The 23,547-nt window shown below is 44.4% G+C and overlaps 1 protein-coding gene across 1 annotated transcript in view; it reads right to left on the bottom strand.

Moving 5' to 3' along the window:
- The window catches only part of ADCY7 (adenylate cyclase 7), a 93,836-nt gene that overhangs the window by 31,503 nt on the left and 38,786 nt on the right, over positions 1-23,547 (bottom strand). Inside the window, exons 3-10 of the mRNA XM_036752594.1 lie at positions 22,274-22,477; positions 20,251-20,415; positions 17,346-17,495; positions 15,788-15,936; positions 10,540-10,651; positions 10,219-10,346; positions 9,024-9,182; positions 8,030-8,162 (exon numbers count right to left, since the gene is read on the bottom strand). Of these exons, the coding sequence (XP_036608489.1) occupies positions 8,030-8,162; positions 9,024-9,182; positions 10,219-10,346; positions 10,540-10,651; positions 15,788-15,936; positions 17,346-17,495; positions 20,251-20,415; positions 22,274-22,477 (1,200 nt within the window). The remainder of the gene's footprint in view (positions 1-8,029; positions 8,163-9,023; positions 9,183-10,218; positions 10,347-10,539; positions 10,652-15,787; positions 15,937-17,345; positions 17,496-20,250; positions 20,416-22,273; positions 22,478-23,547) is intronic.

The following is a 23,547-nucleotide window of genomic DNA, read 5'->3' as shown; positions in this document are numbered from 1 at the left end:
ACCTAGAAAATGGATCAAAGATAGATAATTTAAGAATCATTGAACTACCTAAACAACATGGACAAAAAAAGAGCCTTGACATCATACTTTAAGAAATCATGAAAGGAAACTGCCCAGATATCTTTTAACCAAAGATCAAAGCAGAAACTGAAAGAATCAAGTTACCTCCTGAAACCCCAAAATAAAAATTCCCAGGAATCTTATAGGCAAAATCCAGAGCCCCTAAATCAAAGAAAACATACTGCAAGCAGAGAGAAAGAAGGAGTTCAAGTACCAATGAACAACAATCAGGATCATGCAAGATTTAGCAGCCACTACTATAAGGAGCAAAGAGCTTTAAATATAATGTTCTAGAAAGCAAAGGACCTAGGATTACAATGGAGAATAAACTACCTAACAAACTGAGTATAATCCTGCAGGAGAAAAAATGAGCCTTTAATGAAAGAGGACTTTCAAGCATTCCTGATGAAAAGACCAGAGCTGAGTAGACCATCTGACATGGGAATCAAGAGAAGCATAAGAAAGTAAACATAAGCAAGCAATCATAAGGAATTAAACAAGGTTAAATTGTTTACATTCTTATATGGGGAAATGATACATGTAACCCCTCAGATTTCTATCATTATCAGGGGTCATAGAGGGAGTCTAGTTAGACAGAAAACCTAGAAGTGATTCTGTTATGTTTTGATGATCTGAAAAGGAGAATGGAAGGGGTGAAGAAGAGGAACACAGTGGGAGAGGAGAAAGGAAGAAGAATGGGAAAAATTATTTCACATAAACGAGGCGCACAAGGTAAAGTTTATATAAGGAGGCAACGATGGGAGAGGAACAGGCAACACTTGAATCTCACTACCACTATTAACTGGTTAAAGGAGGGGAAAATACACATACACACACAGTGGGGAACAGAAACATATTTTACCCTACTGGGAAATAGAAGAAAAAAGGGGTTAAGAAAAAGGAGGAAATGATGTAGAATAAAATAATGGAGGCATTAGTCAAAAGCCAAACAGACTCTTAAAGAAGAGGTGAAAGAAAAAAAGGAAAGGTATATGAAAATAGCATGAAGGGAAATATACAGCAATCATAACTTTGAATATGAATAGAATGAACTCACCCATAAAATGGAAGAGGAGAACAAAATGGACAAGAAACCAGAATCCAACAGTATGCTGTTAACAAGAAACATACTTGAAACAGAAAGACACACACAGAGTTAAAATAAAAAAGGGGAGGGGACTGGAGCACAATCTACTATCCTTCAGCTGAAGTAAAAAAAAAAAAGGAGTAGAAATCATGATCTCAGATAAAGCAAAAGCAAAAATAGTCCTAATTAAAAGAGATAAACAAGGAAACAATATTTTGGTAAAAGGTACCACAGACAACAAATTAACATCAATACTAAACATATATGTACCAAATGGCATATAGCATTTCAAATTCTTAAAGGAAAAATTAAATGAATTACAGAGAGAAATAGTAAGTGAAATTATAATAGCGGAAAACTTCAATTTGTCCCTCTCAGACCTAGATAAATTTAACACAGTAATATAGTTAGATCAATTTAAAACTGGTTAAACAGACTCAAAGAATAATCATTGATAATTCGATGTCAACAAAGAAGGACAGTCCTAGTGGAGTGCCAGCAATCTATACTTGGATTTGTACTATTTAGCCTTTTTATTAATGACTTGGATAAGAGCACAGATAGCATGTTCATCACATATAGATGACACAAAGCTTGAAGGGATAACTAAATTTGGGCCAAATCTAGTAAGAGTAAATTGAACTGGGATGAATGTAAAGTTTTATGCTTAAGTTCAAATAAACAGCTTCACAAGTACAAAATAAGAGAAGTAGGGCTGGGCAGAAATTTGTCTGAAAAAAAATACTGAAAGTTTTAGTGGATTGCAAGCTTAGTATGAGTCAACAGTATAATATCGCTGCCAGGAAAACTAAGATGATCTTAGATTGCATTAAAAGAAACACAGTGACCATCACCTGGAAGGTGATAGTTCTTCTGTACTCTGTTGTGATCAGAAAATACACGAGGAATTATACTCAATGTTGGCAAGTTTTAGGAAGGAGATTGACAACATGGAGTGTAACCATTAGGGTGAGAGGACTGAAGATCAGACCATCAGAAGATCAGATGAAGGAAAAAGGAATATTTAACCTAGAGAACACTTGAGGGTGGAGATGAGGGGGAGGCCACGAGAGCTGTCTTCAAGTATTTGAAGAGTTGCCATTCAAAGAGGGATGAGAATGGTTCAGTTTGGCACCAGAGGCCAGAACTTAGAGCAAAGTTGAAAAGAGGCAAATTTAGGCTTAAGGTAATTAGGAACTTCCTAACAAGCAGAGCCATCCGAAATCAGTGGGACTTGCCTTGGGAGATGGTGTTTTCCCTGCCAGCAGAGGACTTAAAGCAAAGGCTGGATGGCCACTTTCTGAGTACATTGTAAAAGGGACCTGTGTTCATGAATAAAGACCAAATGGCCTTTGAAATCTCTTCCAACTCTGAGGTTAAGTGAAACAATAAGCACCACAAGAATACAAGACAATACAAGCAGTCTTGTATTCTCTGCACCACATTGTTCAGTCAATTGTGTGACCGTAAAGAAGTGACTGGCTATAGAATATTCTTTATAAAAACGTGCCTGCCCCTTCTGATATTTTCATCAAATATACTCTTAATTCATATTGGAAATGGTTCTCATAAAGATATTTTTGTAAGGAATAAGAAGGCATATGGGTTGGCAGTTACTGACAATCTTATCAATCATCTTTTTGAGAAGATAACAGCCATGATTTTTCAAAAACATTTGATATCTGTTTTTCCAGACAGTTTTAGAACCAACCTCCGAGCAATATCAAAATTTCCCCCAGCATGGGTCTTCTCTGGATATTCTCGGTCTGTTCCAGTTGTTCTTTCGATCCTTATTTTCTTTATTCACATTTCTATTTCCTCACATGAAGGACTATGATATTAGACTCCAAATGTGATGGTTCTACTGTCACTGATGGGAAAAAATAATTTATTGCAGAGGGGCTTTTTTGTCTCTGCTCCTCACTATTTTCTGAGTCATAGATCGTACAAATATTCTTAATCAGTAAATCAGCACTTATTAATCACTTACTGTGAGCCAAGGCTAGGGATTCAAAGAAAGGTAAAACTAGGGTTCTTGCCCTCAAGAAGCTCACATTCAAACGGGGATGGGGGAAGCAACATGCAAGTAACTATGTACATACAAGATACATACAAAGGAAATGGAAGGCTAATCTCAAAGGGAAGGAGCTAGCTGTAGGGAGGTCCTGGAAGGGCTTCTTCCTTCAGAAGGTGGAATGTGAGAATGAAGCCACAGGAGCCATGAGGGAGAAGTGAGGAGGAAAAGCATTCTAGGCCTGGGAAATGGTCAGAAAAAGGTGGGGAAGCAGGATATGGCATGTCCTGTTTGAGGGACAGAAAGTAGGCTAGAGGCTGGATCATACGGTACATGGAAGGAAGTAATGTGAACTAGATAAGTGGAAAGGGCCAAACTGTGAAAGGCTTTAAATGCCAAGAGCATTTTATATTTGATCTTGGAGGTAACAGGGAGCCATTGGCATTTACTAAGTAGGGAGTGGCAGGGTCAGACCTGTGCTTTAGGAAAGTCACTTTGACAACTGAGTGGAGGAGAGGTTGGAAAAAGGTTCTTGGTTCCATTTTACAGATAAGGAAGCTAATGTTCATACAGGGGAAGTGACTCAACCCCACACTTCCTGATTCGACAATACTCCATCACAACACAATAGGTCAAATCAGTCTCAACTAATTGGATATCACTGTATCAAATCAAGCCCCATTCTTTATGGTAGCAAAAAGTTGGAAACAATGTAATCGCTTACTGACTGAAGAATGGCTCAACAAATTGCGGCACAAGAGCATAATAGAATATTAATGCTCCATAAGAAACAAATATGAGACATTCACACAAATTTGGAAGACCTGCATGAACTGATGCAGGAGGTAGTAATGAGGACCTGGAGAATAGTGTGTATGTGTGTGTGCATGTGCATGCCCACACACAAATATACACACACATATAATACATTCCATGTTATTTTCATATGTGGAATTATATGTACATTTAATATATATTATTATACAATTACATAAGGACAAATAGGTGGCCCAGTGGATAGAGAGACTGCCATACCTGGGGTCAGGAAGACTCATCTCCCTGAATTCTAATCTAGCTTCACATACTAGCTGTGTGACCCTGGAGAAGTCATTTAACCCTGTTTGCCTCAGTTTCCTCATCTATAAAGGAGCTGGAGAAGGAAATGACAAACCACTCTAGTATCTTTGCCAAGAAAACCCCAAATGGGGTCGCAAGGAGTTGGATGTGACTGAAAAAGGACTAAACACCACAATTATATATATTATACACATATCATACAATTTATATATGTATACACACACACAATACAGAAAGGCAACCAAACTGATTAATTGTAATAAACAATCTTGGCACTGGAAAAAGACAATGAAACACATTTCCCTCCTCTTAACAGAGATGTGGGAGAGTAAAGGTGTAGAACAGTGAATACGCTGTCAAACAATATCGTTTTGTCAGTCTCTGTTGCTTAACTCCATTTGCTTTGTGACGGAGTAGAGGTACATCCAAAAATTACTATGGCAAAAAAGCATCAATAAAACCTTTAAAATGTGATAAAATAAAGCTCAAGACAGTAACTGCTTAGGGTAATAGCCTGATGATGGGAAGAACAAAGGCTTGGGAGTCAGAGCACCTGGGTTTTAGTCTTTGTTCTTCCATTCACTGACTATAACATTAGGCACATAATTTCCCCTCTCCAGGCCTCAGTTCTCTCCTCTCACTAAAAATGAGAGGATTCATCTAAACAATCTCTAAGGGTCCTTCCAGCTCTGACATTCAGAGATTTCCATCACTAGTTGGAGGAGAAGGAAGTAGACAGCGCCTTCAGGATAAGACACAGAGGTCTGTATCCCCATTTCTCAGTAGTGGTAACTAAGACCAGCTGAGCCCACAGATCTTTGGCTATAGTCCCAGCCATCTAGAAATGAGAAACTGGACTGTCTTGTTTTGATGCACCCAATTCATTTAAACACTTAACGGCTGGGTCTTTAAAGTAGACCTTGATGTGCCGCTGGGGCACAGAAAGAGAGAAAGAGAGAGAGAGAGAGAGCTTGAAAACAGATTGACGACATTCTTGTCAGAGTCCCAAGAATGATTCACCAAAGCCACATACAGACTTGCTGGCCTCCTGTGTGGAAAATAATTCTGTTTGTCCAGGCGTGTGGTGGGGTAGGGGAAAAGCCCTCAACCCCAAACCATGTGAGAAGGACACAGAGCAGGGCTGTTACAAGAAGAAGAAAGATAACAATAGGGCTTGAAAACAGAAAAAATCTAGGTTCTTTCCCAAACTCTGCCCTCCACACCATGGTATCAGGTCACATGCCTGACCTCAGTGTCTGAGGAGATAATCTTTCTTCACCTGACTATGGAGACTCCCTAGTAAAAATGTGACATCTTTACCTTAGCCCTTTGCAAGAGCAAAGTCTTTGGGACAAATGGCACTTGCATAAAGATGTGGGGACAGATAATTTGAAGGAGGAACTGTCTCAAACGGAAATTTAAGAGCAACAGCCAAAAAATATGGCTCAGAGTCGAAACCACTGCCAGCCCCATGATTCCCCAGAACAAAGGAGGAACTATGGTCATGAAGGAAGCCAACACTAACGAGCCAGGTCAGTCAATCATCTTCAGAACCTCAGCCCCTGGGACAGCTCTGTGTCTCTCAGTGCATACTCTCCACCCAGCCAGCACTTCTGGTGCTGGAGAGAATCCACCACAGATAGGCACAATAGGATTACATATTTAGAACTAGAAGGGATCCTCGGAGTCCAACCCCCTATTTTACTGGTGAGAAACTGAGGCTCAGAGAATTTAAGTGACTTGCCTAAGGTCACACAAGCAATAAAGTAGCAGAGGAATTTGAACCCAGTTCCTCTAACTCCAAATTAAGCGATCTTTCCACTGTTTCAAGAGTCCCTATATATTTAATTAAAATGATTTTGTATAGGGAATTAGGGGGCTGGGGAGAATAACCTGAGATGACTGGAGGCATGCTGAGATGTAGACTGAGCCCCGGAACTGACAATCTCCTACATGCCCAGCTTAAGTCTCATTTACTCCAGCATACACTCAACCCCTCTAACACTCCTATAGAACCCACACTACATAACTCAGCCCTAAATTACATACTATATCTTATATTTCATGTGGCTCTTCTATGTATATCCACTTTACCTCCTTAGTCACACTTTGGGCAGGGTCTGTGCCTTATACAGCACTGCCTCCCCCACAATACCAAACATGGTACATATACAGTAGCTATTGGATGGCATAATGAAAAGAACACTGAATCTGGAGTTAAGAGACTTGGATTCAAATCCTGACCTGTGGGACTCTGTGACAAGTCACTTTCCTTAGATCTTTGGCCTTCTCATTTATAAAATGCAGGAGACTTCATCTCTATGGCCTCGCTCAACTCTAAAAGCATAAAAGACCCTCGAGCAAGCATTCATCAATGGTTTTTTACTGGCTAAAAAAATATTTAATGCATAGATAATGGATTGGAGTGGGTAAACTTCTAAAAAAAATTCTTAATTGTGCTGAGATCTATGCTTCTCAAAAAGAAGTGCTGGGGTTGAATTCGGAGAACCTAGGTTCAAATCCCAGCTCTGATCCCTACTACCTATATGACCCATGCTCGGTAAATGAGTAAAATGAGGGAGCTGGACTCATCAGTTGCTAGAGTCCCACCCAGTGCCAGATCTGTGGCTCCTATAAGTTGCATGAGAAATCAGAACTGGAAAACAACAGATGAAATAGGAGTTGGGCTGGAAACTTCATTTCCTGCTCATTTATAAGTCTGGCAGAGACTTGCTTAAAAGAAAAGACTCCACTGAGGAATCTGAGGTTCAGCTGACTACACAAGAGAAAGGGAAAAAAGAGAAGGGGAGGAACAGGAGGGAAAACCAAGACAGGCCAAGGCGGGTGGTGAAGAGATCTGTCTGCCCACCAATTGCTGGAACACATCTCCCCTTGCTATCTAAGAGAGGTGTATCCTTGGTCGTCAAAAGCCTAGTAGAACAGGCAGTTCTCTGCAGCCCAAGACAAATAGACAAACTCTCCCTCCTATACTGCCCCCCTTCTCTCTCTCTCTCTCTCTCTCTCTCTCTCTCTCTCCCTCTCTCTCTCTCACACACACACGCACATGCACACGCACACACGCATGCACACACTCAGACTCTACCTCATACACACATTCATACTCTCTCATATTCAATACACATACACACTCTCACGTATACGTTCTCTCTCTCATTCTCTCCCCCCTTCCTCTCTCTCTCATACACACATACACACACATACTCCTTCCAAACCTACCAGCATTTTTTGCTACTCTGATTCCTTCCCCCGCACTGGCCTTTTCAAAGAGCCCCAAAGGCAGGAACCTTCCCCTCTGCTCCCCCTTACATTCCACCCCCTTTCCTTCTATTGGCACTTCCTTCTGTGTCTCTCTTATGCACTTTTCACGTGATGTATATTCACAGTTATCCATGGTTGGGTTTTATCCTCCTACTAAACTCCAACCAGTTACAGACTCTCTCTTTTGAGTTCTGGATCACCACCAGCACCCAGCCTGGAGCTCTGCCCAAAGCAGGTATTTAATAAATGGTGAGTCTGATGAACTGTACGGATGTGATTCACAAATTTCCAAGGCCAGGCAAGCCAATAAAAGAAGCAGGGAAGTGAGATGGGAGATACCCCAGGCTCCAGAAATAGCCAGAAGCACTTTGAGGCAGATGCTGCTGCACAAGAGCAGGACACCCACACACACACACACACACACACATCAATATGGTCCTGATGGACCCATACGTTCTCCCACACACATACACCACAGACTCCCTAAGAGCCAAAAAAGGCACTGAACATACCCGAGGGTCTATGACCAGGTAGGTCTGAATGTTCATCTCCTTCAGGTAGGGGTCTCTCTGCTGTCCATTCCCCTCCTCCACTTCATATGCTTTGTCCAGATGGTTTAACGTGGCTTCAGTGATATGCACCCGGCTGCAGAGAAGAATGTGGAGAAAAAGGAATTCAAACCACATGTGCTCAGAATTCTGCAAGGAGGGTCTCTCATCCTAATTTAGTCATCTGAGCTTCTCTGGTGCCAGGGAAGCTACAGGTGTTCAGATCCATGAGCCCATCTCTCTGCCCCTACCACACACATGCCTTGTTTGGAAGGAAAAGACAGGCCTTGATGGACTGTGGTGAGAATTGGGGAGAGGATGGAAGAATGAAAGAATGGAAGGAAGGGAGGAAGGGAGAAAGGGAGGGAAGGAGGAGAGAAAGAGAAGAGAAGAGAGAGGAGGGGGTGGGTGGGGCAGAGAGCTAGACTATCACAAGGTCTTATTCATTCTCCTGCTTCTAGAAAGGACCACACCCTGTGCCATCCTAATTTGATGGCTGTAAGATCACAGACTGCCAAAAGCTGGAAAGGACCTTAGAAATCATTTAGTCCAATCCTTTCATTTTACAAATGGGGAAAACTGAGGTCAGGTTGTGAAAAGATCTCCACTGCCACCAAAGAGGTAAATTATTCATCCGCTGTCCATACTCCTAGCAATAGGAGTCCTCTTAGTGGGCAGATTTAGAATCATGGAATCAGGCACATAGCATGTCAGCACTGGAAAGGACATCAGAGATCTCTTAATCCAAACCTCCCATTTTAAAGACGGAAGAGGAAAAGGTTGATATGGACCAATAGCAAAAAGTCAGAGCTCTCATCATTGAACTGTATCTTCAAATCCAGGGCAAAAGACAAATGTGCTCGTGGCCAAGCTGAGGGCACAGATACCAAGACTATGAGAATGAGGGGGAAGTGAAGCCTAAACCCCTCACCCCCTTTATCCTATGGATGATTCTTACCCAGGGACCCCAGCTGACTCCATCCGGTTGGCCAAGGAAACATCATGGGACCATACATCATACTGCCACTTTCGAAGGCCAATGACCCCACAGAGCACATTTCCAGAGTGAATGCCCACTCTCATGTTGATGTCTACACCTGTGGCTTCCCTCACTTGCCTGTGGACAGCAGAGAAATGTCAGAGCCTCCTGGGAAACAGCAAGGCCCCAAACAATCTCAGGGCTCCCTTAGCTTCAAATCACTCAGGATCTTCTTTCATCCTAGATGCTACCCAACTAAGGAATTCAGCTACCCCATGAATAAGCTTTATTTTTTTTTAGAAACTCCTGTGCTGCCCACCCAGGGATAGGAAGTATCACAGAGAAAAGCGAAGATACAGTCTGTACCCTTTAGGAGCTCATGGACTTGTAGATTAGACAGAATTGATACGCAATTTAACTTAGCAAGAACAGAAGACAGTAGAAACAAAGTGATTGTGGCAACTCCCTCTATCATTAAGGGTCAACTTCTCTGCAACTTAAGAGTGTTTGAGAATTGCCAAGAACATTGAGATATGAAATAATTCACCCACCCATGGTCATGCAGATAGTGTCAAAAAAAGAATGTAAACTCGAACTTGGGTCTCTGTGACATCAAAGCTAGCTCCCTATTCAATGAGACATTAATAGGATAGAGACAGCCGAGCCCACTGGGCTATATCTTCTGGACCAAATGTAACAAAATGTTAAATGTCTGGCTACACAGAACAAGTGCTACAAGAGAAACAGGAACAGGGATCGTCAAGGAAAGCTCCCCAGAAGAGGTGGGATTGGGGCTACATCATGAAGTAGGAACAGAACTGGAACAGGCTCACAGAAAACTGAAGCTGGGAGAAGAATTATGATTGTTATAGTTAAAAGTACCAATTTTGATACAGGCTCCCCAACTTGAACATCACAAAGTTCTTCCTGCTGCCTGACCTCCATCCCTTCTGCTATAGTTAAAGTGGCATCCTTAAAGGGAACAATGCATGGCCTCGAGTTATTATTTCTGTTCTCTGCCTTTGCGCTTTCTCATATCGCACGTGGAATCTCACATCTAGTCTGCACAAGCCTATTGACTCTGCCTGAGACTTTGGAGCCAGAGACTCCCAGATGACAGATGTCTTTGCTGTCACAGCACCCTCCCTCCACCCTGTGTACCCCAAGTACCTACTTGATGGCTTCACACATATCGAGTCCCATCTTCACACAGTTCCTGGCATGAGTTGGCAAGGACACTGGCAAGCCAGAAACACAATAATAGCAGTCCCCCAAAATCTTGATCCTCATACACTCATTTTCCTGAAAAGTAAGTGACTTACTGAAGCTATGCAGCTAATTAGGGGGCCCAAATGGGAATAGAACCCAGCCTTCCTGAGCCCTACTCCAAAGCTTCTTCGCACCACCCCAGAATAGCCTCTCCTTAAACCTCAGCATCAGTAAAGCATAAAGCTCAATCCGTGCCCTACCCAGCACACCCGGGAGGGTGACTTACCTTGGCTATCTGGTCGAACTTCCCAAAGAGCTCATTCAGCATCACCACAAGCTCCTTAGGAGAACAGTCACTGGCCAGACGGGTAAAGCCCACGATGTCTGCATACAGGATGCTGCACAACCACAAAGCAGGCTTATGACCAGGTAGCCACTAACACAGCCCCAAATCCTCCACATGACACGTTCAACAGTCACACTGTCAGTACTTCGCGTGACAGTCCATGCACACACAGGGACTGACAGGCATGGACACACAGATGATGGGTGCAAATATATGTCAGCAAACATGGCTCCAATACGGGCACTCAGTTCCACCAAAGAAAATGTAAGGATCTCCAAACCTGTTCCCAAGTATCAAACGTACTTGACTCTGAATTCTCTATTTATGAAGGGCAGCAAGGGCCAGGTCATCTAGAAATCTTATGCTCAGCGTTAGAGTGAAAAGGAGCTTTTAGAGGTCATCAAAGTCCATCCCTGTCATTTTCTAGATGAGAACAGGGAGGTCCAGAAAAATCAGGCGTTGTCCAAAGTCACACAACTCATAACAGAACAGACATTCTAACTGAGGCCCGATAACCTGAAATCCATCACCCACCCTATTACACAGTGCCTCATTTCCATGTGGCTCTGGAGCATATAAGATGCACAATTTTGTATAGGAGGCTGTTAGAATCAACCTTCAGCCTTTGGGTTTTTTTGTCTGAGCCCGTGATTTCAGGGGTATGGGTAACTCCCTGTGAAGAGACCCCACTGATGCAGCCGGGCATCACCAGAGAGAGCTGCCCCTGTCTTTCTGACTGCAAATCCCCATCTATTCACTATGCTACACTGCTTCTCATATGCTTTGGTGAGGATAATGCTAAAATTAATTTGTATCTCCCAAGCCTAATGGGAATATCGAGAGACTGCTGGAACAATGCCCAGAACAAACAGTGAGGGAATAAGTGACTCGATTTGCTGTAATTACTTCCCAGTCCTACCACCTCACCCCTCTTGTCCCCCCACCCACCCAAATGGCCTCCCCTGAACATCAGAAGCTGTTTTCCCCTATGGATCTGGGCTCTGCTGCCCCTGCTTCTCCTGACAGCCAGATGAACTGCTCCAAGCTTGGTAGAAGCAGTCTTTACCTTCTTGGGGTCCCTGACAAATCCAATACAACAAACATTTACTGAACATCTATTGTACTGTGTTTGAGGCACCGTGTTTGGTATTAGGCATACAATGATAGAAAAGACAGAGTCCTTTTTTCTCTAATAGTAAAAATACTCCTAATAATAGTAATTATCATTATCATTAATAACTAACATCTATATAGTACTTTAAGGTTTATAAAGCACTTTGCATATGTCAACTTTACAGCAACCCTGGGAAGTAAATACTTTTACATCATCCCCATTTTAGAGATGAGGAAGTGAGTCTTAGAGAACTTAAGTGACTCGCCCAGGGTCACACATCTAGTAGATGTCTGGGCCAGCATTTGAATTCAGGACTTCCTCACCCTAAGTCCCCTCCCCCTCATTTCCACTATGCTACCTAGTTGCCTCGAAAAAACTTTTAAGCTAATGAAAGGACAGAAACACAAAAAATAACTATGATACAAGGGAGAATGCAACAAGCACAAAGGTCAGACTGAAGCAAAGTGCCATGAGACATCTGAGAAGGAAGCAATCACTTTCAGCTTCAAGGAAGACTTCACAGAGGAGTCAGCATCTGAGCTAGGCCTTGAAGGAAGTGAGAGACCACAACTGAGGGAGGTGAGCGGAGAAGTCCATCCAGTGGGAAAGTGTGAGCAAAGGCTCAAAGATCTGAGTGGGCAGGAGGAGGACGGGGGGGGGGGGGGGCAGCTCTGGAGCAGAGAGGGGAGAGGGCAGGAGCGTCTGAAAAACATCCACCTTGGCTACGATGGAAAGTACCTGAAGGACAGAAGGTGAGGATGAGGTAAACGGGAGTCAGATTATAGGAGGGCACAAATGCTGGGCCTGAAGGTCAGAGGAGAAAGCAGTTTTTAGGAACATGATTGATTGAAGATACTTATACCCTTGTGGAGGGAAGAATAAAATCCCTAAGAAATGTGCCCTGACTATATGGCCCAATCATCAGGAAGGAGAGGCAGCAAGAACCAAAGAAGGGGACCCTGGATTAGCAATTAGGCCCCTGAAGGCCATAAGCCATTTGGAGCCCCCCAATCTATGAAGCGAGGACAAGAGCCCAGAAGTTGGAGCAAACTGAGTAAGTACCTCTGGGCTACAGAAGCTTCAGAAGCAGGCAGGGCCTCCCCCATGGCTTTAACAGTAATAAGTACCCTCTGCCTTCCCACTCAACAATGCTAGGCCACCTCGGAGAGGTGTGACCTGTTCTGCTTTGCCTGGACTGTTGTGAGGGGAATGAGATCATGTCTGCCTGGCTCAAAGCACCCACTATGAAGGTAGAGTGTGCTTAATAACAAGCATCTATGCTGGATTGGGCCCTGCCCCATCCCTTCCCTGCCACTGCCCCACTCCCCAGGCTTGCCTCTCAATCAGAGCTGTCTGGGAGCCAACAGCCTCCTTTAGGGAGTCAGGGAGACTCAGGACAGGTTCTGTGAGAAAGCATCTGGGGAAGAGCTAGATGGTCTCCAAGACTCAATCATCCCCTTATACAATGAACCCTGAAGACCCCATGCACTGCTGGGACTGGGAGACAAAGGGAAAGAGGCTCCCCCACGTGACAGGCAACGCTGGTACACCTTCAGTGCAAAAATGGAGACAGATACGGATGAAAAGAGAAAAAGTGAGTGAAGAGATCAGGAAATAGGAAGTCAGGCAAGTCTTGGCCTCCTCATTCAGCAAAAGCACTGTATTCTGAAGTCAGAAGACCTGAGTGTGAGTCTCAGCCCCTACTATCCTCAGGCAGTGACAGTGACAAACATTTATTAAGCACTTGGTGTATCCCCAGCAGAGCCAAAGTTTAGCTAAGACACAGCCCATTCCTATCCTCCGAGAGGGGAGGTTGTTAGCAGCCAAGGAGATGAGGGAAGGCTTCTCAATCAAAGGGGCCTGTAAGGTGAGCTTTAAAGGACAGGTAAGAATTCAATAGGTAAAGATGCGCAGAGAAGTCATCCTAGGCCTCCAGTCACGCTTTAGCTCCCTTCCTGAGGCTAGGGGGGAATATGATGATGTCCAGACAAGCTAAAGCCCAAGAGTGTGGGGAAAGGATCACCGTGAGATATGAGTCTGAAATCTACTCAGGAGCCAGCAGAGAGCTAGTGAAGGTCACTGAGCATGGACAGGGCCAGTTCTATGCACAAAAAAGGATCAGTCTGGCAATGATATGAATCATGGATTAGAGGGAGGGGAGAATGAAGAATGCGGGTCAGAAGACCTGCAAGGAGGTTCTTGTAACAGTCTAAACAACTGGCAATGAGAACCCATTGCTGGTGGCGGTGAGAAGAGGGAGAAGGGTCCAAAACAAGAGGTGGTGCAGAGACGGACTTGATGGGACTTGGTAACTGACTATATGAGAACTGAGAGAAAGGAAAAAGTCAAAGATAACCCTACAGTCACAGATATAAGAGACCAAGGGTTTTGGTGTTTTGTTTTGCTTTTTAGCTTTCTCAGCATCCCCAGCACTTAATAAATGGTAGTTGACTGACAGGTAGCTAGGGGTGCCATAGACAGAAATAGTGAAGTCAGGAGCAGGTTTAGGGGGCAAGACAATATGATCACTTTTGAACTTTTTGGGCTTAAGATGCTGATAAGACAGAGAGGTAGAGACATCCTAAAGGCAATGGGAGAAGGGGTCTGAAGCTCAGGAAAGGGGTCAGGACTACAGACAGAGATGGAGCAATCACCTGCATAAAAGCAGTAATTAAAGCTATGAGAGTTGGTCTGAGATGGTCAGGGGAGAGAGTATAGACAAGCCCCTAAGAAAACACCTACATTCGTGGGTCAGAAAGATGACAAAGACAGCAATGTTTAGAAAGGTAGGAAAGCCAAGACTGTGGTGTCTCTGAAGCCAAGGGAAGTAGCCTCTCTCAGTAAAATGTGAGTGAGGTCTCAAACTCCTGACCAAAAGCAAGGGAACCACATTAAAACGTAATTGGGAAACATTTAATAGAATAAATGAAAATAAAACACAACACAGATAATGCTAATTTGTGGTTTCCTAGGTCAATATGCAGCTGCAAGGGATCCATTTCTACTAGAGTTTGTCACCCTTCCACTACAATAAATCCAATCAATAAATAAAATAAGTCCACCAATAAATCCAACATCTCTAAAAACTCAGACCTTCCGCTCCAGCCACAGTGGCCTATTGACTATTCCCCAGAACATATCAGGCCCATTCCTGTTTGTGCATCACTGCTCCTTTGTCCTCCCTCTCCTTGACTCTTTCCCTGACCCTGATCTCTTAAATGCCCTCTTCATTTACAAAAATCTTACTGGTGTTTCAAAGTCAAAGCTAGGTCCACCTCCTCCACAAAGCCCTCTCTCACTGCTCCAGCCCTCTGTGATGTCCCTTCACAGAATTCTTATAAAACTGGCTGTATCACTCGAGTGCTTTATCTTATACTGCCCCATCATGCCTCTTTTCTCTCCCCCTTGGCAATTTCATCCATTAACATGACTTCAATTATCACTTCCATAAAGATGTCTCCAAAATCTATCTATATTTCCGCCATCAATCTCTCCCCAAAGCTTAGCTACACTACCTACCAGATACCTACACCTAGATGTTATGCTGGCAGCCCAAACCCAACACAAAGGAAACTAAACTCAACATCTCCTCTCTTAAAGTTGATTCTCCCACAATTTCTCTATTTCTGTTGATGGTAAGTTTGGAGTGGTCTCCTTCAATTCTCCCTCATATCGACTCAGTTGACCAGTCTTGTTATGTCTACCTTCATGATATCTCAAGCATCCATTCCTGTCTTTCTATTCTCATTGTGACTACTACAGTTTAGGTCCTCACTTCTTTTCATCTACAACACTGTTATATCGGCCTCCTACTTGGTCTTCCTGATTAAAGTCCCTCTCCTGCCCACTCCAATCCATTATCCACACTATTGCCCAACTGACAGTCCTAAGGTACTGTTCTGATGAGGTCACACCTCTACTCCAAAGGCCCCTTGCCTTCTGAATAAAATATAAATTGGACTCTGGCATTCGTGGACCTCTACAGTATGGTTTCAACCCACCTGCCCAACCTTCTCTCCCATGGCTCTCACACCCCAAGTGTGACTCCATACTTGTAGCCACACAGATCCTCACCTCACATTCTGGTGCCGCTTGACATAGAGACTATGGAAGTTGTTGTCAGGCATGCTTCGTGTGTCATTGTTCTCCTTGAGCCGCTCGATGATGGCCAACTTCATTCCCATGGAGATGTGAGCAGGTAATACTGAGAGCAGCAGGTTCTCCTGAGGGGCAGGGAATTACAGAATTTCAAAGATGAAAGGGACCCCAGGGGCATCTTGTGTTTTACACACACACACACACACACACACACACACACACACACACACACCCCAGAAGCAGAACCAGCATCACTTCTACAGCCTACCTAACATGAAGCCATCTAGCCTCTGATTAAAAAGCTCCAGTAATGGGGAAACTCACTACCTCCCAAGGCAGCCTGCTCATTCTATCACTGGAAGACTCTATCTAGGAGGTTCTTCCTCATATTGATCTGAACATCTGCCTCTCAGTAAATTCCACCCTTTGGTCCTCGTGCTACACTCTTGGGCCAAATAGAACATGAAGAGACTGGAACCGTCAGATCCCTTCTAGCTCTGACATCCTCTGCTCTAAATCTGCTACGATCACAAAGGACCCATGATGAAAAATATTATCCACCTCCAGAGAGACAAAACTGATAAACTCTGAGTACTGACTGAAGTGTGCTTTTTTTGTTTTATCTTTATTGTTTTATTTTGTCTCTGTTGTCTTCTGCAACATGGCTAATATGGAAATGTGTTTTACATGTATAATCGATATCGAATTGCTTGCCTTCTCAAGAAACGGGGGGGAGGAGGAAGGGAGAGAGAGAATTTGGAACTTAAAATTTTTTAAATGGTTGTTATAATTTTTTGCATATAAATGGGAAAATTTTTAACAAAATAAAATTTTTTTTTAAAAAATAGTAATACATGTAAGCGTTCTTCTACATGACCATCAAATTCCCCCAAGGTCTTTCTTCTCCAAAATAAATGACCCAAATTCCTTGGACCAAAGGCTTAGTTAGTATCATTGCCAAGGCAACTCCACAAGGGCTTATAAAGCACCCTTATGCATAAGGGGAGAAGGTATGGTCTCACTTTATGTCACCAATTTTTAGTGATCATCTAGTCCAAGCCCCTCACCTTATATGGGATAATAAAGCCCAAAGAGGTTAAGAGATTTGTCCAGGGATCAGCTCAGTGAATTACACTCTAATTTGGAAAATGAAAATTTTATGCAGTAAGTAAAGAACAATATGTAATAAACCATTTCTGAACATAACCAGTACTCCCATGTGGATGTGGTGCCTATAGTAAGAGATACAGCAGGAGGCAGTTGAAGAAGGCTTCTAGAGGAGGTGAAGTTTGGGGTGGTCCTCAAAGAATAGTTAGTATTTGGGGAACGGAAAGGGTGTCCAAGCAGGGAGAAAAGGGTAAGTGAAGGCAGGAACGCCCATAAAGTATCTGGGAAGAAGACGAGACAGGCTGGAAGGAGTCAAAGTAAGAGAAGTTGAGGGTCTCAAAGAAGAAGAACAGGGAGGGAGGTGGGATCTCCCAGATACAATCTGGAGGCCATCTCAAGCTGGGCAGCTGCTCCCAGAATTGCTTACCTGCTGACGCTTCTTGATCTTCAGTTTCCTTCGGATCTGGATGTACTTAAGAGTGTAGATGTAGAGGTCTTGGGATGCATCTTGCATCTGGGACTTGTGAAAGGCACCCATCAAGTTCCCACAAAGGAAGATAGTAGTGTTTGCCAGGAACTGCCAGGATGGGGCGTCCAGGGGGAAAGACAGAGAGCTCAGCAGCTGTAACCCAGAACCTGAATGTTCAAGGCACAGGGAAAAACCGCCCCACTGGCAGAGAGACATAGCAGTGGCCTGAGCCCCTGGACACACGAGGGGTGTAGATGGTCATCCCAACCTGTCTAAAACATAAATTGCATACCCCAATCCTGAATCCCAGACCAAGTCCAGGCCCTCCATTCCAGCTATCCTTTCTGAACAAGGGTGGGAAGAAGCCATTTCCCACACTCTTTGGACATTCCCCTTGTTCAGGAAGAGGCTTTGGAGTCCAGTCTCTCATCTGATGGAGACCAAGGCCCAGGGAAGGGAAGCAATTCCCTTGAGATCATGTGGATAATTCCTAGAAGAACCAAACTAGCCACCAAGCCTCTCGCCTCTTAGTCTGCTATTCTTTCCAGTGAACCCTCCCAATTTTGTCTAAGTCCTGGTCAGGAAAAGAAGTGCAGGACCCCATGTCAGGGACAAGGAAGAGGCAACCTTTCCTGCAAGGGCCATAGCCTGTAATGGAAGCCCAGAGACAAGCATGGTGTGCATAGAATGTCTGGAGTGTACTGAAGGCTGAAGGGCCATCAAGCAAGGCCTTGGCAGGAGGGCTACAATCCAAAAGCACAGTGCATGACCGGCTGGCAACCGAGGGGTCTCAGACCCAACCCACACTCCACCTCCCTGGGCAGAGCTGGCTTTTGGTCCAAGCCCCAGGAAGGAAAACATTTCTCTTGGCCTTGAGTTTCCTTTTATCTACAAATGACTAAAAAGCAGCCTGGGAGAGATGTCTCAGCTCTAAGATACAATTATCTGCTTTATCCTAGGGTTGTTTTTTTTTAAAGGTTTAGAGAACAGGGACAGGCTCCCTACAAGACAATCATCTTCTACTTACTTGCCTATGGCTACCACAGCTAGTTTCTCACAAGGTACCACAGCGTGAGATAATAGAGTGTGTACAAGTGCATGTGTGTATACACACACACACATGCACACTCTGAGGCAGAAGACAGAGGCACACAGGGACACAGAAATAGCATAGACTAGGAATGAGAGAACAGGAACTGGGGTCCCCATTCTAACACTTACTTACTGGTGACCTTGGGGGAAGTCACTTCTCTATGCGACAAAGAATTATGGGGATTCTTCTTTACAAGTCCAGACTGTAGCACAAGACCTTGTGCATACAGTAGGCACTGTGTCAATGTGTGTTATATCAAAAGATTGCTAACCCTATTTATCTTATAGTCACGAAGATACAATGAGATGATAATTAAGAAAGTCCTTTGGAAATACTAGCATCAGCTAGAATAATTCCAGGTTTTCTATGAGCACAGCCTGACACGGCATATACCCAGGGAACAGAGAACATGAGCATTGCCTTTATTCCATCCTCACTGCTGTTGGAATTGGGGTGGGGGAGGGTAGAATCTTGTGATAAAGGAGCCGACGCCCCCGTAGTCTTGCCAAGTTAGAACTTCCCTCTACTACATAGTTCTTTGGGGGAAGGAAATAAGATCATTGCAGGTTATCTCCCTCTACAGACACACAACACATCCAGAAAACAGCTAAGACCGGTTGGGCACAACCAACCTCCTTCCAAGGGCCACCTTTTCACCACCACTTCTCCCCACCCACCCCCGACCAGTGCTGAGGAAAGGGTAGGTATGTGGGTGACAAATGCCACATGTGCTAAAAGCTAGAAGGAAGTCTGTGGCTCAAACCCCCAGGGGAAGCCATGCCTAACTGAGCCACAAAGCCATGCCTAATTTTTTCTAAAGTTCCCTTGCCCCTTCTCGGTGATCTTAGCCACACTGAGGACTCTCCTAGGATAGGCAATAAGAGAGCAATGGCTCCATCCCTACATGCAAGCCCTACCTTCCCACTCAATGCACTTCCATGTCCTTTTCAGACCCCAAAGACATGCAAGCACAAGTCATAATGGCGAATTTTGACCAAAGGGAGAAGCTAGGCTGGATTCTCTCCCCTAGGTGCACCAGACAAATGCCTCCCCTAGATGAGATTCTCTGTCTGGTATGCTCCACATCAATGAAACCTGCCTACTGCCCTGAAGACGACTCCACTTGAAGGCAGTGAAGGCCGGCTCAATCACTGTTGAGTCCCTGCTGGGAACTGCCATATCCTAAGAAGCCCCTACCACATCGCTCCTTAGCATCCAGCTCACTGTCCTATCTGCTCTACTGCCACTCTGGCTGCCTCATCCCATGCATGGGTACCCTCCTCCAAACCTCCCACTCTTGCTTTCTAACTCCTGATGTGTGTTCTTCCCCCATTAGAAGATCAATTCCCTGACAGTGTTTTCTCGTTTTTGTATTCTCAGCCCTTAGCATGATTCCTGGAATACAGTAAGTGCTTAATAAATGTTCTGTCTACCTATCCAGAGGCCAGACCTCTATGGAATATCCAAAGACTCAGATCAGACCTCCAAGCAATAAGTGAAAATCTGAAAAGGACCATGAGAACAACCCTCTGGCCAATATTACAATTCCCTCTATTTAGCAGTTTCTTTAGGGCTGGTTTCCCACAGACCTGGTTCACTGAAGCCTGATGGGCCATCAAATACTTTGCACTGGTGTCTTCTGGGCTGTGAGCTTCTCAAGGCCAGGAACTGGAGCTTATTCGCACTTACATCTGCCCTGGCACCTAGCAGAGAGCTCTGCTCACTCTAAGCTCTTGAGACGTGTGTGCTGTATTTATAGCTGCTTCTTACCTGGAACACCACTGGCAAGCCATATGCTGATGTGAACACTTCAGTCCGGACACCTAGTACTAACAGGTGAGACAGTGTAGACAGGATATTCACCACAATGGCCTCCTTCATCTCAAAAGGCAACATGGTATACACCGTGAAGATGATGAACAGAAAGAAGGGTACCTGGAGAAATAAGACATAGTGAACACCAGCAACCTCAAAACTGGAAAAGGGGAGGAGGGAGTGGGGCTCCCTAGGCCAAGTAAGACCACAGACAAATGGGCATCAGAATAAATCATGATCATTACCTCCAGGGGCCAGTTATCCAGTACATCTATTATGGAACTAAGGGTTGGAAGGGATATCAGAGACCATCTAGACCAACCCCTTATTTTTATAGAAAATGGCACCAACTCATTGGTGACTTGTCCAAGGTCACACAGGTACTAAGGGTCAGAGCCAGGATTTAAATCCCAATCTTCTGGCTTCTTTCCACCAAGCCACCTTTGACGTCAATTATAGGCAGGCATCACCCTCCTCCTCCTTGCTATGAAATTGCCCATTACCATCATTGAAGAGAACAGGGAGAGACAAAAAAATGATACCAAGCCCCTGGACCTGAAATCAAGCCAATCTGGCACTTCATCATCATTCTAGGAAAAAGCGTGGGTGAGAGAAGGGAGCTCTTGGGGACAAGAGGGTAAAGTCATTAACCAAATTTGAGACATTACCCAAGTTCTATCTGTCCCTTGGGAGCACAGAGCCAGCAGATTTGGGGATGGACATTAAACTCTGGAGCAGACGGGTAAAAATTGTCCAGCTCCCCAACCAGCCTCCAAATATGGTCACTCAGTCCCCAAGATGTCTTCATCGTGCCGCTTCCCTTATCAAATGAGCAGTGACCAAGAACAGAGTTTATAAGAACACAGAGCCAAAAGAAAAAAAAATCTAAAATTTGTTGGGTTTTTTTTTTTACTCAAGGGAAAGCCAAGTTTATTCATCATTTCCCACACATTAAAATGCAGTTGGAGGCCAAGATTTGGGCCTGCCAAGTTTCACCCATAGTGAAGTTTCAAACCCCTAATAAACCCATGAGCGGGGAGACATACAGCTGACACACTAACACCCTGGGCTATAAGAGAGAATGGTTAAAATAGCCTCCTCCGCGACAGGGCAGCTTCCATCCCAGTGAGTTCCCCTGGGAAAGGATAATTAACACTCTGAAGGAAGCTGGGCTAGGGCTTGTTCACCTGGCCCAATGACAGGGCACAAGGGAACAACCACACCCTCTGGGGTACAGTTTGCATGGGGTGGTGAGAACATTGTAGGATTTGGCTTCCAAGCTCCTGGGTTTGAATCCCGTCTTTGTCACTTATTACCTCTTTGCCCACGGACAAATCAATTTATCTCAGCCTCTTTTCCCATCTGTAAAATGAGAGAGGTAGACCAGATGACCTCTAAGGGGCCTTCTAGATTCAGCAACCAAGCGTGAATCCTGAGCGGTCCATCCCAGGCTAAGTACCTCCCTGCACCCAGTCTGAACTGGTGCCATAAGGAGGGGGGTCTTATTTTAATATAATATTAGCCTCAGCCAACCTGAATGAGAAAGTAAATCAATCCCTCCACCTTGTACACCTCACAAAAAAAACAAAAACTACCAAACAATTTGCAGATTCTCTCTCTTACGGCTTCCCTCTGTCAGAGTGCTTAACTGGGAAGAGAGGGTTTTTTATAGGCCCCAGGTCTCTCAAGGAATTAATCAATTCAGCATAAGTTAGCAAAGTCCCATAACTATAGAATGTTTGAGTTGAAAGGGGTCTCAGAGGTCATCTGGTCCAACCCCCTTGTTTTACAGAGGGGGAAGCAGAAGGTGTACAGAAGGAAGCTGGTTTACACAAGGCCTTTCGGGAAACTAATGGCAGGGCCAGGGACAGAACTCAATGTTCTGTTTCCCAGTCCAACAAGTCAGTCCAAAGCACCGTCCTGCCTCTCTCCATCTGGCAGCGACAAGAGACCCGGGGCACTCGGGCCCCACAATTACCTGCTCCCACATATGAGTTTCAACATCCTTCCGGTCGAAGATTAAGACGAAACCCAGGGTCAAGAAGCAAATCCAGATGATCACAGCAAAGAATTTGAGCCATTTCTGAAAGAGGCACTCGATGTACACCAGCGCATAAATGATTGCAAACAGGATAAGAATCGTGAACGCGGTCACCAGGAAGGGTAGGTGTTCATTGCGATTCTGGGAGCCAGCCAAACATAAATTACAGTCAGAATTCATTTTTCATGTTTGTCTTCTCTCTAGGTCTACCTCCTCCACGAAGCCCTCCTGTGTCAGCCCAGCCCATTAACACTACTGATGATCTTCCCAACTCCTTCAACTTGTATAGGCTACATTTCTTCTGATGTATCTAGGAAGGGGTCAGGGGGTGGGGGGAGTTAGGGGGAAGGGAGGTTTACACTATGAAATAATCAGCTGCTTCAGGAGGATGGACCAGGTTTCCATACATTCAAGAAGAGGAAATTGGTCAAAATGATACTTCATTTCTCAACTTCAGTTTCCCTCCGTATCTCTAGAGCTTGTAGAAATTACTAGAGGTACTTCTCTTGAGGGATAAGTATGAATACTCCACTTTTAGTCAAATGGACTAGAGATCTTGGAACCCACAACATTATCTGGGATTAGTAGGATGAGATAGATGGCCTAACCAGGGGTGGGGAACCCGCAGCCCTGAGGCCACATGTGGTCCTCAAGTGCCGCTCTTTGACTGAATCCAAACTTCACAGAACAAATCAATGGATTTGTCAAAGGGCCACGCTTGAGGACCTAGAGGGTCACATGTGGCCTCGAGGCTGCAGGTTCCCCACCCCATCTGAAAGGACACTTCTTCACACACCGACCCCATTTTCCACCTTTGCTCAGTTTGGAGACACAGTGCCGTGGATTAGAAGGAGTAAGGTTTAAATCCTGGCAGGGCCATTCACCATCTTTGTGACGATGGTCAAGTCACTTCCCTTTCAGAACTACTCACATTGCTGTATCACTGTTTGCAACTACCCTGTGAAGTAAGCAGTATATTATTATCACTCCTACTTCTTTAAAGAAACTGGAAGTTTTACAGACAAAAGAAATCCTCCTACTACCGATCTCACAGGGCTGCTCTGAAGAAAACACTTTGTGGACTGCTCTTCTAAATTCCTTCTAAGGGTCACACATCTTATTAACATTGGGGATTTTTCTCTGACAAGGCCCAAAGCCTGTCTAGAGTGGAGGCTGATGTGATTTTCGGAGCTGGCCCAGCAGAAATGGTA

The sequence above is a fragment of the Trichosurus vulpecula genome, chromosome 3 (assembly GCF_011100635.1).
Source record: "Trichosurus vulpecula isolate mTriVul1 chromosome 3, mTriVul1.pri, whole genome shotgun sequence".
Classification (NCBI taxonomy): domain Eukaryota; kingdom Metazoa; phylum Chordata; class Mammalia; order Diprotodontia; family Phalangeridae; genus Trichosurus; species Trichosurus vulpecula.
The sequence above is the reverse complement of the archived record's forward strand: the minus strand, read 5'-3'. Positions and strand labels throughout refer to the sequence as shown.